The 23,231-nt window shown below is 50.7% G+C and overlaps 7 protein-coding genes across 7 annotated transcripts; 4 read left to right on the top strand and 3 right to left on the bottom strand.

Moving 5' to 3' along the window:
- Positions 1-375: 375 nt before the first annotated feature.
- J4E82_009086 (uncharacterized protein) lies at positions 376-3,542 on the top strand (the record flags this gene model as incomplete). The annotated part of the gene is made up of 3 exons (XM_051735314.1): positions 376-585; positions 647-1,816; positions 1,866-3,542. The coding sequence occupies 3 exons, from the start codon at positions 376-378 to the stop codon at positions 3,540-3,542; spliced, it is 3,057 nt and encodes a 1,018-aa protein (XP_051584904.1).
- A 336-nt stretch (positions 3,543-3,878) lies between these two features.
- On the bottom strand, positions 3,879-5,276 carry J4E82_009085 (uncharacterized protein; the record flags this gene model as incomplete). The annotated part of the gene is made up of 2 exons (XM_051735313.1): positions 3,879-4,967; positions 5,019-5,276. 2 exons carry the CDS (start codon positions 5,274-5,276, stop codon positions 3,879-3,881), a joined length of 1,347 nt encoding a protein of 448 aa, XP_051584903.1.
- Positions 5,277-7,298: 2,022 nt separating this feature from the next.
- On the bottom strand, positions 7,299-8,934 carry J4E82_009084 (uncharacterized protein; the record flags this gene model as incomplete). The annotated part of the gene is made up of 2 exons (XM_051735312.1): positions 7,299-8,598; positions 8,651-8,934. The coding sequence occupies 2 exons, from the start codon at positions 8,932-8,934 to the stop codon at positions 7,299-7,301; spliced, it is 1,584 nt and encodes a 527-aa protein (XP_051584902.1).
- Positions 8,935-9,913: 979 nt separating this feature from the next.
- On the top strand, positions 9,914-11,482 carry J4E82_009083 (uncharacterized protein; the record flags this gene model as incomplete). The annotated part of the gene is made up of 2 exons (XM_051735311.1): positions 9,914-9,979; positions 10,241-11,482. 2 exons carry the CDS (start codon positions 9,914-9,916, stop codon positions 11,480-11,482), a joined length of 1,308 nt encoding a protein of 435 aa, XP_051584901.1.
- Positions 11,483-12,236: 754 nt separating this feature from the next.
- J4E82_009082 (uncharacterized protein) lies at positions 12,237-13,865 on the top strand (the record flags this gene model as incomplete). The annotated part of the gene is made up of 5 exons (XM_051735310.1): positions 12,237-12,244; positions 12,480-12,671; positions 12,727-12,889; positions 12,990-13,568; positions 13,626-13,865. 5 exons carry the CDS (start codon positions 12,237-12,239, stop codon positions 13,863-13,865), a joined length of 1,182 nt encoding a protein of 393 aa, XP_051584900.1.
- Positions 13,866-14,291: 426 nt separating this feature from the next.
- J4E82_009081 (uncharacterized protein) lies at positions 14,292-15,352 on the top strand (the record flags this gene model as incomplete). Its single annotated transcript, XM_051735309.1, has 3 exons — positions 14,292-14,297; positions 14,319-14,363; positions 14,411-15,352. The coding sequence occupies 3 exons, from the start codon at positions 14,292-14,294 to the stop codon at positions 15,350-15,352; spliced, it is 993 nt and encodes a 330-aa protein (XP_051584899.1).
- A 4,914-nt stretch (positions 15,353-20,266) lies between these two features.
- Positions 20,267-20,926, bottom strand: J4E82_009080 (uncharacterized protein; the record flags this gene model as incomplete). The annotated part of the gene is made up of 2 exons (XM_051735308.1): positions 20,267-20,794; positions 20,846-20,926. 2 exons carry the CDS (start codon positions 20,924-20,926, stop codon positions 20,267-20,269), a joined length of 609 nt encoding a protein of 202 aa, XP_051584898.1.
- Between the last annotated feature and the right edge of the window lie 2,305 nt (positions 20,927-23,231).

The raw sequence follows: 23,231 nt of genomic DNA, 5'->3' as shown, positions 1-23,231 counted from the left end.
AGGGCGACGTGAGCAGATAAAGTAGCGACGGCTAAAAGTCTCTTTGATGGAGGAGCGACTGAACCGGTGCAAGGCTGCGAGGACAAAGGGGCGCGTTTGATGACAAGGCGCGTCGCAGAGGTGAGACTCGCAGAATGGGGAGTCAAAGTGGGCTTGCGCGAAAGTAGAGAGTGTAGCGCTGGTGGTGGTAACTGCTGCTGATGAAGGGCAGATGGGTGGAGTATTATATGAAGAGGAGTGTGATGGTAAGATGAGGAAAAGGGAGAGCGCGAGGCAGCAGGACAAGAGAGGATCGCGCCAAGCCCTGACACTGCCACGCATGCTTGGTGAGTGCTGATTGGCAAGGGTGCACGGTCGCACTTGCCCGCAGCTTCCATGGGTGTCGCGAGTGACGATAGCTCCTGCCATTCAGGCAACGGGCGACGATGGAGCGATAGCAAGTATGGCAGTCACTCCGGTGAGTATTGGCTCATTCACCCTCCGCTTCACGCCATGGCGAGACTAATGCGCGAACAGTGGCAGTTCAAGTTCTTTGACGTCTCGCAAGTCAAGCTCCCCGACGACGAGAGCTCCTTCCTGTCTGAGGTATGACGATGCCCTCCACACACACCTATACCTAGCCACCCAGTCTTATAAACATCAACAGATCGGGAATATCACGTGCATTACATCTGGATCTGAAAGCATATTTCTGGGCAGCGCAGATGGCATTGTTCGCATCGTGTCGCAAGCCTTCAAGGTTGTGCGCTCGTTCAAGGCCCATGATGCAGGCGCAATTACGCACATGAAGCAGGTCGAGGGCACTTCTCTTCTCGTCACCATAGCCGAAGATCTCTCTGGAGAGCCGGTGCTGAAAGTATGGGCTCTGGACAAGCTGGAGAAGAAGACAGGCATCCCGCGGTGTCAGAGCACCCTCACCGTCCACAATGGGCGCAAGCAGTTCCCCATATCCGCTTTCGCCGCACTCGACGACCTTTCGCAACTTGCCGTCGGATTCGCAAACGGTGCCGTCACTGTTGTCCGAGGCGACCTCATACATGATCGCGGCGCTCGGCAACGGACGGTATTCGAATCGGAGGAACCCATCACTGGCATAGAATTCAGAGAAGGGAGCATCACAACCTTGTACATCGCGACAACCGGACGGATTATGACACTAGTGATATCTGGAAGGGGTCAAGGACAGCCTGCAAAGTCTCTTGATGAGTATGGCTGTGGTGTGGGTTGCATGGCTGTGGATAAGGCATCGCGCGATGTTGTGGTCGCGCGAAGTGATGCCATATACTACTATGGCCAACACGGTCGCGGGCCGCCGTACACATACGAGGGCGAGAAGAAGATGATCTCCGTATTCAAGGATTACGTTGCGATAGTCGCGCCCCCTAAATCGAATGCGATGCCCCGGTCGAACCCTCTCCGTACCTTTGGCATCGGTGCCGCTGACGATGTTTTCAATACATCGAGCTTCACCCTGCTTAACACAGAGTTGAGGTTTGTCGCACATCAAGAGCAACTGACTTCGCAAGTGAAGGCTGTTATCTCCGAATGGGGTGACCTGTTCGTCTTCACACTTGACGGTAAAATCTTCAGATACCATGAGAAGCCCTTTGCCCAAAAACTGGACATACTGTACCAGCGTAATCTATATGTCTTGGCCATCAATCTGGCTCAGAAGGCCGGACTAGATTCGTCACAACAAAACATCATCCTCCGGAAGTTTGGCGACTACCTGTATTCCAAACAAGATTATGATACTGCTATGCAGCAATACCTGAAGGCTATCGACAACACCGAACCATCTCAGGTCATCCGGAAGGTATGTTATGGTTGATCCGCAACAAGATTCATGTTAATGTCTCGTCCAGTTTCTTGATACGCAACGGATTCACAACTTGATAGAGTATCTTGAGGAACTCCACGATCATCATAAAGCAACATCAGACCACACAACTCTCCTACTGAACTGTTACGCCAAGCTAAAGGATGTAGAGAAGCTGGAAGAGTTCATCAAGTCACCAGACGATCTGAAGTTTGACCTTGATACCGCTATCTTGATGTGTCGCCAGGGGGGCTACTACGACCAAGCGGCGTTCCTTGCTCGAAAACACGGTGAACACGAGCTGGTCGTGGATGTACTCATTGAAGATTCAAAACGGTACGCGGAAGCCCTAGCCTACGTATGGCGATTGGAGTCGGAGGTAGCCTACTTCAACCTCATGAAATACGCGACGATACTGTTGCAGCACATCCCCAAGGACACAACGCAGCTTTTCATCGACTATTACACCGGAAACTTCCGACCCAAGAAGGATGCTATAGTCATACCGAACGCGCCTGCATCCGGAGGAGGCGGTGGTATGAGTATGGGCCTAGGAGTTGCATCGAGCGCTGTGCAAAACCTCGCTGCACTACTTCCTCTGCCATACATGAACACCAACGCGTTGGCATCGCCTCCCAGTGGTGAACAGAAGAGCACCATGAGCCAAGCTCAGATCATCGAAACGACTACCGATGAGCCCGCGCCAGAATACAAGGTACCGAAACCGCGAACTGCATTCTCCGCATTTGTCGATCATCCGCAGGAGTTTATAGTCTTCCTCGAGGCGTGTATCGCATCCAATGACCTACGTGAAGACGACAAAGTCGATCTTTACACAACGTTGTTTGAGATGTACCTCCACACTGCATCGTCGAAGAAGGATGGTGAGCGACAAGAGTGGGAGAACAAAGCCAAGAAGCTCGTCGAAGGCAAGGACATACCAATAGATACATCCAACGTCCTGCTATTATCTCATCTTTCCAACTTCCGCGATGGCGCCATCCTCGTCCGCGAACAACAAGGACTACACTTTGACATATTCCGATCCTACACTGCCGCAAACGACACCCAAGGTGCTATCCGCGCTCTCCGCAAATACGGCCCAGAGGAACCAGCACTTTACCCTGCAGCTCTCGCCTACTTCACTTCCACCCCTGAGATCCTTGCGGAAGCTGGCGACGAACTCGATGCAGTCCTCAAGAAGATCGACGAAGACGGTCTCATGGCTCCCCTCCAGGTAATCCAGACCCTCTCCACCAACGGCGTCGCAACAATGGGCATGATAAAAGCCTACCTCAGCACCACCATCGAGCGCGAGCGCGCAGAAATCGCCGCCAACCGCCGTAATATCGAAACCTTCCGCTCCGACACCACTGCCAAAAAGCACGAGCTCGAGAACCTGAACACCAAGCCTGCCGTGTTCCAAAACTCGCGCTGTCAGGTCTGCATGAAGAGTCTGGAGTTACCTGTTGTGCACTTTCTGTGTAAGCATAGCTATCATCAGAGTTGTCTGAGTACCGATGAGGATGTGCATGATGCGGAGGTCGAGTGTCCAATCTGTAGCTCGAACAACGCGACGGTCAAGGCCATTCGTAGGGCGCAGGTTGAGAGCGCGGAGAGGCACGATCTTTTCCAGGATGCGCTCAAGAGAGGCAAGGACGGTTTTGCGGTCATTAGTGAGTGGTTTGGTAGAGGTGTTATGGGTGTGGGTGGTTCGGACTAGGCGACTTGCAACTATAGCGAACGATGGTTATACATGAGACGGATGGAAGATATGGTAATTCACTTGATGAAGTCGTAAAGATCATGCTTTGTTTCCTCTTAAGATCCTCCTATCCACTGGCGCCTTGGGCATTCCTGGAGACACCTCACGAGTTATCAATTCCCCTGTAACTCTCCAGCAGTACTCGAGTGGCTTATACAAGCAACAGCAAGGTAACGTTCGATCCTAGGAAGCACGGGAGTTACAAGCTGTTGAACAATCTTTGTAAGTAACAGCTTATTAGCTAGTGTCTGAAGGTAACAAATATTCTGCTAGAATAGTACATTGGTCTTTACACTACTCTAATCCTAAGAATGACCAGCTCTCTGGCTGTAAATTGAATGGCCAGTCCTCGAGTAGCTCAGATGGGAGCTGGAACTCGCCCATCCAACCGTGTAGGAACTCGCCTTCAGCCACCCTACCTCCTTCTTCTACTTCCGTTGATTGCGCGCCACCTTCGTGGCTACCAGCTCGACCTGTATCTATGCCCGAATTTCTGTCCAAATCCGGTTGCTGCTGCTGAACTAGGGAGTCCACAGACGAACCATGGTTTGATTGCAGCGGTGTGTAAGATCTCCCCACTGGCCAGCACTGAGCACGCATATACTCGTCTATACGCTCTACCTGTGCACGCAAGCCCTTACTAATGTCAGTCGCACGAGACAATCCGCTTTCGAGGCTCTCGAGCAAATCTGCAATAGACAGCAACATGCTCCTGACCCTATGATATGCAGCCTCAGAGAGCGGGGCTTCCATGACGGAGCCGAGGATTGTGCCTATGCCTGCGAGGTGATAGATGAGAGGAGTACTAATTCCGCGAAGGTAAGCGGTGGGAATAGTCTGGAAAACAGCAAGGAGCTCCGCCGCAACATTGCATTTGAGCTGCACGTCCGGGGGTTGCCGACGGTCATCGTCAATGCTTAGAAAGAGCATACGTAACAACAACAATGTCGCCTGAATGTTCGCGGCCTGGAAGCCAAAGATGTCGCGAAGACGATTTCCTGTAGGTGGTGCAAATATCTTGAAGTTGGACGGCAGGTCGTGGTAACGCTCGGTTATAGACGTCAGCACGGCGGTGGAGGAATGGGAGGACAGCAACGTAGGTAAACCGAAAATGGTGGCGACGTCAATGCGATTGTCGATGAGGGCGGCGGGTTTGCGTAGCTGACTGTAGGCATGCTCCAGCGTGAGATAAAGGTCGGTCGTAAAATTCCAGCCGCGCAGCCACGAGATGGTGGGTTTTGGGGATGGCAACGTGCCGAGGGGTGTGATGAGTTCGTCTTCGACTTCTGTCGGGTAGTGAACTCGAGCGTTAGCCCCGTAAGCGTGGACGCTGCCGTTCCACACGATGGAGATGAAAACGTCAAGGGTGTAGGTTGACCAATACTACGATGGAGGTCAGCGGATATAACTGCTTGGGTTAGCGATGGAATATACCAAGCGTCGCCTCTCCTCGACTTCAATGTTCGTTATGTTTTTCGGCCAATACGCCTCGTCATGGAACTTATGAATTCCAACCAGGGTGAAATAATGTCCTAAGTATAGCTGCATGGCTTCAATGTCCCCATATTGAATACTGGTAATGGACAACAGCGCGCAGGCCCGCATATAATCAAGCTCCCGAGCTGCTGTAAGGTCTTTGGGCAAATGGTCTTTTACTGCTTTGAAGAATGTCTCAGACGGAACAGTTTCCATATATGAGGCGTTCTTGTTCGACTCGAATAACGCACCATCTCTTCCTCGAGCTGACGCCAAAGCACACACTGCCATAAGTGAGGTGAAAAAGCCATGGTTCTTCAGGTAGTCTTGGTCGCGTACCTTCTTTAGCAACGTAGGTTCATGGAAGAGCGGAAATCTCGAAGTTCGACTTAGCACAATTTGCACAACAAGGGGTCAAATGAAGAAGCTGAAACGGACTAGGAGGTGATCTCCTGCCGTTCCGGTAGCGAGAAAGTGTAATACCCTTACTGAGAAACGGACAGCGGATGTTACTCACATTGGATAAACGACCCGGAAGTACACATCAACCAGATACTCAATCGTTCCTGCGCTCGCAGCCGCGAACGCTCTCCACGCCGTCTCTGGCCACTCCTCGGATAGGTCTTCGCCTCTACCAACCAGATTCTGCCCCCTGAATGTCGCGAACCCACTATTTGTCTTCCTTGATGATGCGATCGCGTTGCTCCTGGACGCACCTGCTATAGTCGCTGCACCGGCTGGCTGCACGACAGGTTGTGGCAATGCTAAACTCAGTTGCTGAGGCTCGTCATGATTCTGGTCCTGGCGTTGCTGTTGATCCCGAGATCCGATATCAACAGCTAGAGATGACCCAGGTTCACTGGAGAGGAGGTGGCCAGCTGCGCGTCCGCGCCTCAGTGGGCGGTTGTAGGTGCAGGCCACGTCGAAGTCATAGCAGTTCTGGCAGCTTTGGGAGCCGGTTGCACTGGGGCGACATCTGATGCTACGCTTGTGGCAGAAATCACCTTGAGAGTTCGCTCGTTAGCCAAGGTACGAGAGCATATAGAGGAGTGCGTGAGGAGCGCATGCATCGCGACAGGGTGCTATGTGGGTTCCAGGTGAGGAAGGGATCAAAATCGAGGCGCAGACGAAAGAGTCGATGTAAAATCTTGCTTGAACGATTGGAGAGCATGGCGACCCCGGTGTCTGCGAGATGCTTGTATCGCTGATTCGGGAGCAGAGAGTAAGACGGGTACAACTTGGGATGGTTATTCCCTCACCCACCGTCACACGCGTCGACGTTAGAGAACAACCACATTACGCGCAGACAACAAAATTGAAAGGAATATGTGTACATGCGCGGTGCAAGAATTCAACACGTACAGGCTCTACTTGCTCGTAGGAGTTTTTTCGGACGATGCTCGTCCACCGACATGGATATCAAACCTTTCCTAAAGGGGCTTATCAGACTTCAGCTTATACACTGATGACGGACGACTGGTTGAGTGACTGAGCAAGACAGTGATTGATTAGGTAATGGAAGAACGTGATTATTGAAGTTTTAGATGGGAATAAGGGCTAGCGGGCTAGCATGCCGAGGTCTACCTGTTCACTCGGTGATGCCTGCTAGCGTCAAGAGCCCGTGGTATGCCAAGCACGATTCGTCCATTGTTAATCACTTACCACTCTTCAAAAGTGCCAAGGCATGAAAAGTGGCCCCGTTACCATGCAGTTTGACACTTTCTATACTGGCGGTTGAGCCTTTGATGCTTAGCTAGCTATGTGTACGGAGTCCGTGCAGGTCGAAAACTTTCCTTGGTGATGGTTAGTTGACGTGATGATTGGATCATCGTCCTCTCTAATCACATGCGAGCACAGATGTTAGCTCTCCACGGAACTTGACCGCTCATCAAGGAGTTGTCTCGGTATAAACTTTGTCCATTTCTGATTGGTGCCTACATTCAGACTGTACGCAATAGGATGTAAGGGAGCAAAAAGCAAAGGAGTGAGTGGTGAGAAAGGTATAAGAAGAAGTATTGTATAGAGAAACGCTCCAAAAGTAGCATCTACGATACGTTCGATTGGGTTCACTAACGACAAACAGACGCAACTCCTTCTCAAAAACAACCCCTATCAATACCAAAGTACGACGCCCAATTAATCTAAAACATACATCTCTGCGCGCCACAGTTCGCTTGTGTCATCGCGAACGCAATGCATGCAGCTCACTTATCTACAATACATGTCTCAAGAGGCCGCTCAAACAGATTCAAGCTCGAGAGCCTTGTCTTTTTCAAAATAATCCGAGTGCTCGACATCAGGAACACCCTTCTTTTCCAGTAACTCGCCCTGGCTGCGGTAGGCCTGTTCCATGTGCCAGTTGAAAGGGCTGTTCGTCGAGAAGAGGGCCCCAATAGATTCGAGGGAGCGACCCGCGGTTTCCGGGTAAAAGAGGTATACGACGGGGATCCAGAGTAAGTTAAGACCAGCAAAAAGGAAGTACGTGCGGTTTTCTAGCTTTGCGAACATGACCGGGTTGACTAGGACGGTCATACCAACGCCGATAGCCCAGCCTGTGATACCGAACCCGTTGCCTTGTGCGCGCATATCGGAGCTCCAAATCTCGGTGGGGATCAAGAAAGCGACAGTGCCCCAGGTTGACGCGTAGATTAAGTTGAAAAGGAAAAGCATGGCGACGGCTGCGGGCGCAAATGACCCCGCGTTTTGAGGCTGAGACCGAGACGCTTCGTATAGGGAGGCAGCGATCAGGTTGACGGCGAAAAGCCCAAACGAGCCCAGCATCAGACACTTGCGGCGTCCGAGACGGTCCACGATATTAGCAGAGATGATTGTTCCAATAATGCCAACGGTGTTGAGACCACCAGCCAAGCCATTCTGGGTAAGTGTGGAGTAGCCCGCAGCCCGTAGCAGTGTGGGAGAGTATGCGGTGACAGCAGTGATACCGCTCCAAGAAGCCATAATCTGCAGTAACAAGCAGAGCCAGGCGCGGCGGCCCAAGTGAGCGCCAGGCTTGCCACTCCGACCGATGAGAATTTTAGCAAACTCCACAGGGGAGCTAGGCTTACTCTCTTTGGCCACAGCGACAATTTCGAGGAATTCCTGCTCAACATCAGGTGTATAGCCGCCGCGGACATGGGTAAGGACCTCACGCGCATCGTCATAGCGACCAACGGATGCAAGGTAACGGGGAGAGTCTGGAAGCGCCTTTATTCCAAGAAGGAGGAGCAGGGCTGGGATGCACTGGAATGCCAGAAGGAATCGCCAGCGTATATCAGAGTAGCCATTGTTTATGAAAGCAAGGCCGAATGAGAGCCAGTAGGCAACCGAGATGCCCAAGTAGTTGGCGATGAAAACGTATCCAAGAAAACCACCGCGATGGGAAGCCGAAGAGGTCTCAGAAACGAGCACAGGGGTGATACCGGTAAGTGCACCAGTTCCAAGGCCAGTGACTATGCGAGCAATGAGGATGAAATCGGAGGATTGCGTAGCAGCCTGAAGAGCACCACCGACTAGAGCAAAGACAGCACCAATCCAGAGACTAAGAGTGTTAACAACCAGTTAATGCAAGAAACTGTTCAAGGCTGACTTACCCATTAATGCGACCAATGCGATCGGCTAACCATCCGCCTAAAAAACTGCCCACTATACAGCCAAGGTAGTAGATAGAGACGATACCACCTTCGTGTAAGGTATCGGTGATCTTGCCATCTGAGGTACCAATGCCCACTTCCTCGACGTAGCGTGGCGAGCTGTTGACACCGCCCATCACACCTTGGTCATAGCCTTCAAAGAAAATGGAGATCAGGGAGAAAGCCTGAATAGCGATATTGAGCTGTGAAGCTGAGAGCTTCCTCCAATAAGTTGTGTAGCCCATGGTGAAGGTTGGCGACTGCTAACGCATCCGAGTGACGACTATTGGGCTCTGGTGCTCGCTCCAGATGTTGATCAATCGATAGGAAGGGTGAAAAGAAGACGCTGTGATATAGTCGTCTATCAGGCTGGGTTTGGAAAGCTATATATACCTCAAGTAGAGCCAAGGTCTTACAGCGGATATACTGGGAATGCCCAGTAAAGACGGGACCCCAGACCGAAAATCTTGTAGATTCTCGAATACAAACAAGCTTAACCCACACATACAACTAGTTCGCACATGTTCCGGGGATAACTCTCCAGTATGCATCTCCACAAAACGCCTCCATGGGCGATCTACGGAGAAAGCCGGTAAGGGTCAATGCGCAACTTAGCTGGGGTGTCGGTTGCTGTGCGGAGAGAAGGCAATGCTGAACGGGAGACAGAGAGACACAGCCAGATGATGCCGATGTGACAAATCCAGATTGAGTCGGCGAAGTCTGAAGCGTTTTGCCGTTTTGCCGCGTTGCAGTTCAAGAGACCGCTTAGCCGCTTAGCAACCCGTGTAGGCGCGTAACCGATAGGTCGATTCGGCGACTAGAACGCCCTCCATTACCATCCTCAATATTCCCTCCCTACCCTGCAGAAAAGCCACTTCTTAGGGAATTAGCTAAGCCTACTATCCGGTTGTTGCCGTCCAAATGGCCAAGATCTCAGCCTCAGGGTAACGCAAAGGGTGCCATTTGATTCGATGTTTCGGATGTTCGTAGTCGCTCATTTCGTAGTGGCGAACGATCCGCGTACTTGGATATGTACTGTTTGTTCCACCTTAATAATAGCGTGAGTGCCGGCCATTTGTAAGAGTGTTTAAATACAGAACCCAGATGACTTTCTTTCATCAACTTTCCTTTTGATTTAGGCCATTTCACTTCACTTACCACAAATCTTATCTTTAAGCTTCTCGCAGTCAATATCAGCATTTTCTAATCACAGCCTGCACCACAATGGCTCTTCAAGAAAGCAGACCCCTTGACCTCACGGTCCTGGGCTTGAACTCTGGTACTTCAATGGTAAGTCTCTATGAGCATTAAGGAACTCCACCTTTAGCGAATACTGCCCATCAATTTCTTCTACTTAATTCAATTACAACGCATGGGTCTGGCATACCTTGCCCTGAATTTTGTTTTAGAACCAACACATTAACCGTTAAGGCTTCATCAAAGTTCGCATGATTAGGGATGCGACTTCAACATCATAATATCTCGTCTTACAATATTTCCTCATGGTCAAAACAAGAGATTCTCGATCTGAATAGTTATTAACTTCATTAGGACGGCATTGACTGCGCTCTGTGTCGCTTTCGTCAAGAGACACCCGAGTCTCCCATGCATTTCGAGCTTCTCAAATATGATGAGGTACCGCTTCCACAGCCTATCAAAAAGCGCGTCATGGACATCATCCTCCACGACCGAACGTCCGCATCCGGACTATCTGAGGTGAACGTCATTCTCGGGGAAACCTTTGCCGACGCCGTAGAAGAATTCTGCAAGAAGCACAATGTGGACAAATCGTCCATCGATGCTATCGGATCCCATGGTCAGACCATCTGGCTGTTATCTATGCCCAAGCCTGACCAGGTCAAGTCCGCGCTCACCATGGCTGAGGGCTGCTTCATCGCTTCTCGCACCGGAATCACCACCGTGACCGATTTCCGCGTCTCCGACCAGGCGGCTGGTCGTCAGGGCGCCCCCCTGATTGCTTTCTTTGACTCACTTCTACTTCATCACCCTACGAAGCTCCGCGCCTGCCAGAATATCGGTGGTATCGCAAACGTTTGCTTCATTCCTCCGGATAATAAGGGCGGCGTGTCAGAAACATATGACTTCGACACAGGCCCAGGCAATGTCTTTATTGACGCCGTCGTGCGCCATTACACTGGCGGCGAGCGTGAATACGACAAGGATGGTGAGATGGGAAGCCGGGGTACTGTTAACCAGGCTCTTGTCGACGAATTCCTGCAGCACGAGTACTTCAGCCTAGACCCGCCCAAGACGACGGGCCGTGAGGTTTTTCGCGACACGCTCGCCTTCGAGTTGATCGATAAGGCCGAGAAACTGGACATGAGTCCCGACGATGTCGTCGCCACGGTCACCCGCATCACAGCACAATCCATTGTAGACCATTATCGGCGCTACGCTCCAGCTGACATGGAGATCGAGGAGTTGTTCATGTGCGGCGGCGGTGCCTACAATCCCAACATCACCCGCTTCATCCAACAAGCGTATCCTAACACCAAAATTATGATGCTGGACGCGGCCGGTGTACCTGCAGGCGCAAAGGAGAGCATCACCTTTGCTTGGCAAGCTATGGAGGCTGTTATAGGCCGCTCAATCCCGGTCCCTACCCGTGTTGAGACCCGTCGCGAATACGTCCTAGGCAAGGTGTCGCCAGGTGCCAACTACCGTAATGTGATGCAGCAGGGCATGGCATTTGGCGCCGGTCATGACCGATTATCACCCGTCAGGGAGATGGTCAACTACGTGGATGGCAAAATGTTCGACAATAAGTGGTGAGCGTTGCAATCCCACAGCATGATGGGGCATCGAGAAGATAGTTGGAAGTGTTGGTGAATTTGGTACATGACAGTGTCAAATGCCGAATTGAGAAGGTACTTGAAAGGCATCATACTGGTTGGTACTTTCCTCATCACATGTAAGGAAACACAGATGAGGCGGCATCTCGCAAGAATTTTATAGTTAAGTACGGATGGAAACGAAGTGATTGAAGGATGCGCAGTGAGAAGATGTAAGGAGGTGGAGAAATCGAGATGAAGATGCAGCGGCTCGATGCCCCGAGCCGCCTCCGACGTGCTTGGCATTGCGGCGCGGGTGCGGGTCGAAGTTATCGCCCCCACAGACTACCTGTACTGACCATCACCAACCTTCGAATTTTCCTCGCATTTATAAAATGCGTAAACTAAGCTTTCGTCTCAAATCACCTCCTCAGCATGTGCGATAGCGGGCTTCTTGACTGCGTCTGGAAAAACATGAACAGCCCATGGAGCTGAGGCGTTGTACCCATTGCCATGGCACTCGCATGTACATCAAGCTAACCGCAGCGGAGCAGCGATACCCACTGATATTTAAATCCAATCCTACGCAAGGGTTCACGAAGGATCACCCACATTACTCAACAGGTTTGTTTAACGCCGGGAGATCTATCTGCATCTCGTTGAATTGATGTACCGACGTCGCATCCAGCCATCTGTTCAATTCCGCGCCACAGATCCTACGAGGGTTCATCTAAGCATCTAGATTGCCGTGCAGTATGGCAAAGTAGATCCTTCATGCCCGACCCTGAGTCGGCATCGCATGTTCCTCGCTTCGCGCACACGCTGTCCTGCAGGGGAGGTAGAAGCCAAGAGCACCAGTGTGCAGCAAGCGGCAGGTATATATGGAGAGCGGCATCGTCAATGAGTTTTCGGACGCACCAGAGCAGTCCCATTCCTAGGTCTCTCATTAATTGATCCTCCTTCCACCCAAAGAAGCAACGCTGCGCTATCGACACCAGTATTTTTGCTGCTATGCGCTTTTTCGATCTTGCGACTTTGGCGCTTGTGGGCGGTGCCGGTGCTTTCAAAGTTACGGAGCACGATGAATTGGCCGCTCTTGGCCTAGCAAACGTCGGAATTGATGTCGCAAAGAATGGCTACCCGAACCCTGGCCAGTGCACTCTGAAGAACGTGAAAGTTCGACGCGAGTGGTATGTATTCAAATCCCCATTATAAAGCACATCCAATTGACTGATATCTTTTCAGGTCGACGCTCACGAAGCCTGAGAGGCGTAACTACATCGATGCCATCAAGTGTCTTCACTCCAAGCCTGGTCTCACGCCAGCTGGGGTCGCACCTGGTGCAAGGAGCCGCTTCGACGACTTTGTCGTGACTCACGTCCAACAGACGTACTCTGTCCACGGAACTGTATGTCTAAATATGCAATGTCTCTTTGAATCAAACTACTCAGGTTGCTCGATTGATCTGTGGCAGTCGAAGGGGTGACTTGGTGTGTTGACACTATCAGGCCAACTTCCTAGCTTGGCACCGATACTACATCTGGGCCTATGAGCAGCTACTGCGTGACGAGTGTGGCTACAAAGGGTACTTGCCATACTACAACTGGGCATGGTGGCATGAAGACCCCGCTTCATCTCCCCTCTTCGACGGCAGTGATACCAGTATCGGTGATGCTGGTGCCTACGTTCCTGGAAGGAACTACACTTGTCTACCTTCCGAAGCGGCGGGATGCCCAATCAAGCTTGAGCCTGGAAGTGGCGGTGGCTGTATCTCGGGTCCTTTGGCAAACTGGACTTCAAGTATTGGGCCTATTCAAACCAAGGCCAAAGGAATCAAGCCGAACCCACAAGCTGACGGTTTGGGTTACAACCCGAGATGCTTAAGTCGGGACGTCAACAAGCACGCTGCTTACAGGTCGAGGGATGAGGTTATTACCGAACTCATCAAGAACAGCAAGGACATCCTTAGCTTCCAGAACCGCATGCAAGGCGATTTCCCGACCGGTTACCTTGGCGTCCACAGCGCTGGTCACTATACTGTGGGAGGAGATCAAGGCTCCGACTTTTTCAACTCACCATCCGACCCCGTAAGTTTTTTTTTATCACAATTCATAGTCAACTAGAATGAGTTTTAACTCCGACAGGCTTTCTACTTCCACCATGCTCAGATCGACCGCACATGGTGGATTTGGCAGAACCAAGATCTCAAGAACAGGAGGAATGCGATCGATGGCACCATCACTTTCCTGAACTCGCCGCCGAGTCGTAACGGCACACTCAATGACACGCTGACCTTGGGTCCGATGTTGGATACGTTTAAAAACATCACGAACAAGGATGCGATGAGCACGCTTGGTGGGCCATTCTGCTACATTTATCTGTGAATAGATGTTCAGACCATTCATATAGAATTAGATGCTTTAATACAGGTATCACTTTTGGAATTGCCTGCGAGCATATGCTCTTGGTGTTGATCACGCCACTCGCGCACTTGAGCGGCACAGCCAAGGTACCAGTAAGCCCGTTAACTCCGCATCGCGTCGCTGCCTCAGTGGCTTTAACGTTAAGGCAAAGTCCGCAATATCCATCATGGTATAGTCTAAAGCTGAGCGGTGTGCTGTGTAATTAGCCAGCAATTACACTATCACTTAGCTAAACCCTCAGCTTTGAATTCAGTGCCCTGCAGCTATACACACCAATTACTTGTTGCTCCGTCCAAGCTATCATCACGAAGCTTGAGGATCAAGGAGCACGAGCATCGAATCCTGCAATCGAACACAGGTGACTTACAACATCATCTCCTGTCTAATATGGCGGTATCATACGCCAGAGATCAGCCGCAAGGTTTCACCAATCGCATTGAGAAGGTGGCTATTGTAGGGGTAAGTCCTCCTGCATAGCTGCCATGTTTGTCTTATTGACGTGTCAGGCCGGGGGACAATTTGGAAGGTACTTGACGGAAGCGTTGTTGAAGACTGGCAAACACGTAGTGACAGCTATTACGCGTACCAAAAGCACCAACAGCTTACCGGAAGGTGTACGTGTTGAGCGTGTGGATTACAGTGGAGATGACTTGGAGGCCCTTATTGACGCCCTCCGCGGCCAGCAAGTACTGATCATCACCATGGCAGTCACAGCACCACGGGACACTGTAAGCAAGCTTGTGCGTGCTGCGGCCAATGCTGGCGTTGCTTATGTTATGCCCAACTGGTTCGGTCACGACGCAGCGAACAAGAAGCTATGCGATGACTCTATGCTCTCACCTTCTGGTGAGGCCATCCACGCTGAGATTGAGACTCTCGGTGTGAGCGCAAACATCCGACTCGTGTGCAACTTCTGGTACGAATTCAGTCTTGGCGGCGGTCCAGATCGTTTTGGCTTTGACTTCACGAAGCGATCTTTTATCATGTTCGACGAGGGCAATGTTCCTTTCAACGTCAGCACCTGGGCTCAGTGTGCTCGGGCAGTTGCGAATCTATTCAGCTTCAAACAACTTCCTGAAGACGAATCGGACAAGTCGCCTGCTTTATCACAGTTTAGTAGTCGCCCCGTCTACATCTCGAGTTTTCGACTGAGCCAGATGGAGATGTTTGAGGCTGTCAAGCGCGTGACCAGAACTTCGAACGATGACTGGACTATTACGCATGAATCTTCCGAGGAACGCTGGAAAGATAGTTTTGCGGCAGTCATGAAGGGAAATTTCGGGCAATTCACCAAGATGCTGTACAGTCGAATGTATTTTCCTAACGGAGGGGGCGATTATGAACCTCTAGACAACAACTCGTTGTCTCTTCCTGTTGAAGACTTGGACCAGTATACCGCTATTGGCGTGCGCATGGGAGAGAATGGCGAGGTAGCCCAATCTCATTGAGATAGCTTCTTCTTGCTCGCTTAGCACTTGACCCCCAGCGTTTTGGTCTCTTGCCGCGGTCTACAACTTCTGAATTTCATATGGTTTCACTTGGCCAAGACCCTTCGATTCAACTTACTCGCATCAAAACCGTCTTTGAGCACAAGTTCGAAACCGCCCTGCGAGTCCTCAGCCTTGACACACAGGGGCCTCGTATGATGTGTCGCTTTCAGAGATACTTCAACCAAGGATTCTAGGGGAAGGACAATCAGATAGAGACTTGGCTCAAGCAGCGGATCATCTGCCGTTTGCATCTCGGGTCCAAAATACAACACATCCACAGGGTGTACACGGCGTAACGGGCGGCCCAAACTCCCCTCCTTCTCTTGAGTGACAAGTTTGATTGTAGACATTGTTCCACTCTGGCTGGTTTTCATATTCTTCGGAACAATGAGATGACCTTCGTTGAAGATATAGTTACATATCTGGCTGAGACAAAATATGTGCTCTTTGGCACTATCCATAAGTATCTCATGATAGCATTCGCCACGCATCATTCTGGCTATACTGGTGAATTGTCCTTCCTCCCACGTCTTGGATGGAGCCAGAAGGAACGGAACACATATACCCTGCGGTGCTAAGCTGGTGAAAGGCCCTACGCAGTCAAGCACATCCGAAAGCCGTGCGAGGGAGCATAGGCACATAGACCGGTTATAAGACACCAGTAGTGACAAGATAAACCAATGTTCTGCCATGCTATAATTTACTCGGAGATGGGTCGCGTCATCTGCGACTGCAAGAAGAGAGTGCACTTGATCGCGTGGGTTTTGGCACCTTCGAGGTCCGAGGAAGAAGAGCAGGTCAAGAAGCACCTTTTTGAGTGGCTCAGAATACCGAGCATTTTGTCGGTAACACATCCCATGCCCAGCCATTGCTCGGATATAGATCTCGAAACGTCGGTCTGTATTTCTGAATAACTCATCAGATGCCTTCCTCTCGGGCTTAGAGACGGTCAACTGAAGAGTTGGTAACAGCATTACCAAGGCTTGAAATTCCGGTTGGCGAATTAATGTATCATTAACCAGAACCGAAAGTTCTTGTGGCTGAAGAATTTCCTGTGTAATCCAGGCCCGTGTCCAGTACTCGTTTGACTCAAAACTCAGATAGCTGCGTTGCAGACTTTTGGTTCTTTCACGGAACCATACTCGACGGGCGTCTTTCTCGGAATGAGGTTGTTCTGCTGCAAGGCGTTTCAAGAAGATAAAGAACTCGACGGCTCCTTGATCGCGTCCCAACCAAGCGATGACATTAGTTGCTCGGGCGTAGATGTCACCCATTTGGCTAACTTGATGATTTCTCTCGGTGACGTTGTCTTGATCGACGCAGACTGCGTCAATCCAGACCGCTTTCAAATCGACGACATCGTTGGTGCGAGCCACACTCAGGAAATCCCAAAGGTTTTTGCGGCAGGAGAATCTTTTTCCATTGATGCAAATTATTTGTTGATTCGTCTCAGTGCCCCAGACATACGACAAGCAGGTGTATTCGGCGTGGGTAGTGGTGTGCCATATCTTGCATTGTATAAGACCCGTGGTGGAAAGATCAGGCAGTATCCTCAACAGGCGTATTGAGTTGCGCGTTGTATCCAATAGGGTATGTTCAAAATTGTCATTACCAGAATCCTGTTGCCTGGCACTTGGTTGTGGATCATGCGACGCCATGAGAGTGAATGTTCAGATTGTGGACGCGGAATCGAGGTAGTTTGAGTGGTTAGGCAGCAACTTCTGGTCAGGCTGAAAGTTTAGTAAAGGCTTAGCCCACGTTTCGTTGAGAGCCGACAAGTCTCATTGCGTGTATGGTGTTCTAAGCCAGTGCTAACCATATACGGAAGACGGGGCTGTGCAACATACAACTGGTATGATGAGGCAAGGTCTCAACCATCACCTAGCTGACTTGCTATTGGCGTGCGGACAGGAGAGAATGGCGACTTAGCTAAATGTCATGAAGGTGGAACGTATATGAAGTTATATAGAATATGGAGTTAGCATAGTAACTAGACTAGAAAGGGTCCAATGGCAGTCAACATATCACCTGGAGATCTAATTTACTACTAAATGGATGTATGGGCTCGGAAGCTATGACAGGCATTTACCAATCTCCACCTACCTATGTAGGTAAGAAATCTGAGGGATCGGAATAGGATAGTGTGATCAACCAAGCCTGCCCAAGCTATTTCCGTTGCGAACATTATGGTTTGTCGTGCCGAGCTGTTCGAGGCTGCAAGTGCGGGGCGGCTGACTTTAAGGCTCATCCGATGATGCAAGCGCCACAGGGCATTGGGCCCGAGTCTTCCTACCTCTTTAGCTACCCAGGCATCCTCCTCCTCGCAAACGTCGTCTGTGTTACAAAGTCGTGAGTTATTCTGTCGCATATGCTCAATTTCACATATGCTTCATCCGAGACTCTAAAAAACGTACCTACTGGACTTCTCACATCTTTCCAGCACATCGCCTCACTTCCAAGATTGTGGCGTCCGCAGCGGCACAGCCCATACAGCCTTGTACCTGGTTGAGGTGGACAGAAGTATCTATTGGTCAGCTCTATCTCATTCCGGTGAAAAGAACTGCATGGCTACCTTGGGGGCTTCATAGAGTTTGGCGGCGCGAGGCTCTGCTGTTGATGGCAACCAATAGGCCTCCACCGAATGTGCCCAATGTCTCAGCCCATGTACGTTCGCGATGTCTTTGCAAAGAGCAGTAAAAGAAAGAATGGGGAATGCAGTTATCGATACCGTATAATACTTCCCCGCATCCTGGCAAGGACTGAATTGCTCCTTGTACACATATTTTGAACACCACTTAACTCCGCTTTCCTAGCTCGCGCCATGGCGGACGTCATTTCTATGATAGCAGGTATCGGGTCGATATTGAAAGCCTTTGGATCGACTGGAGTATACCTCAGAAGTGTCTCGAACGCGTCGAAAGAGACGCAACTCATAGCTGATCAATTACATGCGACAGAAGCTGTTCTCAAAGCTCTCGAGACTAGTCTTAAAGTTTCACCACCCTCTCCCAAATCCTATACTGTTTGGGCCGACCCAATGAACCTAGTCCTTGGCAAAATCAAATCGATCATTGATGACCTAAACACAAAGCTCTCTTCCCAGCGTGGTGTGGTCATATTGAGCTTCAGGAAGAAGATAATGTGGCCATTTGACAAGGATGATTCAGAGGTTTTGCTAGCGCATCTGAAAGCACACTTGCATGTGCTACTAATAGCTCAAACGTCTCTGACCAGGTATGCAATATCGTTCGATAGGTATTCCAATACGACTGACGGTCTGGACCAGCAATGCGAAAACTATTCGGAAGTCGGCACGAGAGATTGATGACATATTGACACAGGTGGGAAATCAATATCCTTCAACGATAGTCCGATCGAACGCGAAGACGATTACACCTTGGGATTCGGTCTCCCAAATAAGCGTACAATCACCAGAGACAAAGAGTAGTCTGATTGAAAAAGCAGTTGGTATATGGTATCAGCGCGGCAATGCACGGTGGGTACAACCAATCTGTTCATTCGTAACAGTCGCTGACGATAGATAACTCAGCGAACGATCAGGCGAGCAGAAACGCCTACAGAAAGCAAAACCTCCCTTCCCAATCTCGGAAAGTTCGTGGACACCGCCGGCATACTTGAACACCTACGAAGCATCCATGTGAGATTGTTCCTTACGTATATCTGCAAAGCTTCACTAACGTATTTGGAGTGAACTTTCCAGTCTTCGGTTCTGTCGACGGGGATCGCAGGCTACTGAGCCTCGAGAACTAGGCAAAGGCTCTCTCACCCTCGCAATCACCCAAGACGGTAGCAAAATTCGTGTATACTATTCTGTTCTTTCAACTTCAGTACCGTATGAATGTCAGCGTACGTGGAGCATCGTGAGATGGTGACATTGTATACCACTGACGAAGCGGGATAGTAAACCCACAGAATCCCGGGATGGATATCATAACTAACAACAGTGCCACCTTCCGTTGGCCAGTATCCGAAAATGGTTATGAATCGACGACAGAAGAGATTCTTACACTCACATTTTACAACGCTTATGGTGAGCACCACGATTCCAGAGGCAATTATGTCCAACTAACTCACCAAGGGAAACCCGCGGATGAATCCAAGACCAACTTCTTGTTCATGCTTAACACGCTTTGCAAGGAGGCTAAAAAGGTTCAAGGGATGAGCATGCGTCAGCGCAGAGAAGCAGCAAATTTACAGGGTTATAGTCGACTGCCAAAATTCCATCAGCTCGAACAGACAACGACTCCTACTCCAAGCGTCTATCCGTCGAATCATCGACGCTTCTTGACTGACGCCTAATTTATCGATCCATTATATCCAAGCAGTACATCTGTGGAAGTATATTCGACCAGGAAACGTCAGACGTAGGGATGAGTTCACGGCTACAGCAACTGTAACCGAACCCTTTGCTTTTACAGCTGCAGCTATCACATCCCTGAATGCTTATACAATCCCGAATTTCTGGAACACGCGCGCTAACACGGGTTACGCATTGGATAATGTTGTCGTAATGACATGACGTGAGAAACATCCATTTGAGTGAAAAGGTTATCATCCATGCCTACTCATCTGTGCAACACCATATTCGTTTCACTTGACGTCACTAGGCTGTCGAATTAGTTGCAACTTATCGGAAAGGGAGCAGCCCATGCCTTGAGCCAGACGATTGATAAGTGAAGAAATTCGGAGGAAAGGAAAGAAACAGCGAAGTTGAGGGTATTAGATATCGCATTATCGTTTTTGGGGTAATGTTACAAAGTTTCCATCATTCCGTCCCAACATCATGCCATTAAATCCCAACCATGATTAACCAGTCGGTGGTTCATTCAACCATCCAGAGCGTAAGGGTATCTACAAAGCGAACATGGCAAGGGCAGCGGCACCGAGGATACCGACAGCCTGGGTAGCCTGAGCAGCACCACCGGTGAACTCAGACATGGAGGCAGAGGGGGTCATGCTCATGCTGCCGGTGGCGGTAGGGGTGGCGGTCATGGACATGGACTCGGACATGGACATCTCGGATGACATGGAGGAGGCAGCCGATGCGACAGCGGAAGAGGCCTCGGAGAGGACGGAGGATGCCTCGGAGGCCATGGAGGAAGCCATGGAAGAGGCGGCTGAGGCAGCAGCAGATGTAGCGGAGGCTACAGCAGAGCTGGCAGCGGGAGCGCTGGCATCAGGGATGCTGATGGGAGCACCAGCGGCAGAGCAGGTGGACTCAACAGCGGCGATGGCGGCGGCCTGGTCGGAAGGACCGCAGGCACCCTGAACACAGGGCTGGACCTGGGAGAGGAGCTGAGCACCCTTCTTGCAGTGGCAGGCGAAGTCGGTGAGAGAGGAGCAGCCGTCGCTGGTGAGGGGACCGACGAAGCAGTTGAGCTGTGCACTGTTAGTTTACATGACACCCATGAAAAGTTTCTGACAACATACAGCGCAAGACGGGATGTTGTCAAGCTGAGCGGCGCCAACGGAGGCCAGAGCGACGATGGTAGCGATGGTGAAGGTCTTCATTTTGACGGAAGTTCTGGTGTTGATACAGTGATCGGTGTAGTGAGAGTTCTTTGGTATGTGTATAACGACAGTGAAGCTTGCAGAAAAACGAAGAGCGAACTGTCGCAAGCTCTTTATATCAACCGCGTCTCGAGGCCTCCCATGTCCCGGTGGGAAACAAGCTAGCACCGTAGCACCCAAGTGGATACCGCAAAGGGCATCTTGTTCGCCCCATTCGAGATCTGCGTGCAGCCCCTGGAGGTATTGCTCAATGTGGTAGAGCTTGATGACGCTACCCCAGACTACCAACTGCTAGCTGCGGCTGATCGAGACTGGACTGACGATGGGAAAGTCTATTGCTTGCCATTGCCACGGAACGAAGCGCGCCGCGTCTCGCCGAACAAGTGGTCTTGATTCATGAAGGTTGAAACAAAGGAGATATTATCCGCGTAGCTCATGTATTAAGTTTTTTGACGTATTGAATAGAAATTGCAAGGAGTATGTAGTGCAGATGCCTCATGTAAAAAGCCATTGGTGTGTCGATTGGATGTCATTGGTGAGCATTGGCACTGGGGCGACGGCGACTCCAGGCAAGGGACGGGGGAAGAACCTGTTAAGGCGCCAAGACACTAGAAGCTTTTGCTCATTGGGCAACCTGCAGCCAGTGACGGAGCTGGCCGTTCTCATTTAACCGCTTTCGGAGTTGGTGCGAAGCGCGAAAATCCGGGGCAGTCTTGGAAGGTACACATGTCAGCACGCAGAACGAACGAGGACGTACTTCACTGACTTGAGCAGATGTTTGACAGCGATGTTCCTTCTCGAATATGGGCACTGTGATCAATGGGTGGCGGCAGGCAAAAGGCGACACAAAATCGATAGCTGGCGCTGAATCCGTTGTTACAACCCCGCAAAATTTCGACCCTTCTCGGCCATACATCCGGGACAATCCATGCACGGCTTTCTGGCTAAGCTCCCCGATTTAGTCGCGCAGAAAGTCGCCAGGAACCTGGCCCACTCGTTGAACGGATGTGCCATCCGAGCACCCATCGCTGTAAAATTCTCGGAGAGTCAAGGTCGGGTGGCGTGAGGCTGGCGGCCTTACTGTGCCTGCATGTGTCTACAGAATCCGTTCTCCAAAGAAGTCGTCTTGTATATGTTCAGGCGCGGCGCTGTAAGGTGGTGTATGTCTCTACGCGTACAGTGCTGTCATGCGACCATTACGGCCTTGTTGTTGAAGAGCAAGGGTTTGGCCGTTCCTGCGTCATATTACGCGGAGGCAGCTTCCTCCTCTGGAAGGATCTGGCGGCTCGGTCTGGCTCTGGCTTCAAGTTCCTCGGCAGCATGTGCTTGTATTTGCGCCCATCCACTGCTTTTGCGCAATCCTGGGGAGTTGGGGCCATGAGCTGTAAAGCGGAGAACCCGGGAGATCTGGGGAAACAAGCATCGTAGTAGCAACGGACGTAGATGGGTCGTGTTGATGCGTTCGCGATGCATTGCGTGATCACGGTGATGTTTGTCTAAACATTTTTCGGTGAACGCCACGCATGCCGTTAACAGCATCTGACATGTGAGCTCCGCGCCGTGGCTCTGCGATATTGCGGCGCGGAGCCTCGTATCCCCCCTGCAGGTCTCGAATTGTGGTGTGTACATGCGAGCGCCGTGCATTGGACCGTTTAACCACCGCAGATATTGGGAGGTCCGATGTTGGCACCCATGTGAGATCGCTCACCAGCTCTCTTACGTACAAGGTTACCGGCCATGTAACCTCATTGAGCTCCCAACATTCCGGGCTCTTCCTCTGGTCGAGATGTGTATCGCACGGATCCTGCGCCCCGACTTTGCGGGCATCATGGAATGCTACCTTTCGATCCTTACATTTCCAGAGGTTAGAGTTGGTTGAAGACTAAGCTGTGACTATGAGCAGACGGTACGGTTGAGAGTGATGCTATTGTGTGATACGCTGACGTTGTACGCAACCATTTCCGCAAACCGTCGTCTTTTTTTTTTAGAGCTTGCGCTTCAATGGATGCAACAGACCTTGGTTTGATGCGTTCACCAGCAGAGGCTTTTGCGACGGTGGATCCGCACAAGGCATGTGTGTCCATCCTGTTTCGTGGGTTGGATTATGGTGTCATTGCCAATTCGCGCAGTAACTGACACTGGCCGTTTTGGCATGATTGTAACCAAGTCGAACGCCATCTTTCGAGGAACAACCAAATATACACGTATTCCGGATTTGAGAGTCTCAGATGGGATAAAGCGGGACCATGCAACAAGCAGCGAAGTAGATCGATGGTAGCCGCAAGACTAGAAGATATGTAAGCAA

Source organism: Alternaria postmessia, assembly GCF_024291825.1.
Source record: "Alternaria postmessia strain BMP 2775 chromosome Unknown scaffold_82, whole genome shotgun sequence".
In the NCBI taxonomy this organism is placed as follows: Eukaryota; Fungi; Ascomycota; class Dothideomycetes; order Pleosporales; family Pleosporaceae; genus Alternaria; species Alternaria postmessia.
This window is presented reverse-complemented; position numbering and strand designations above follow the sequence as displayed.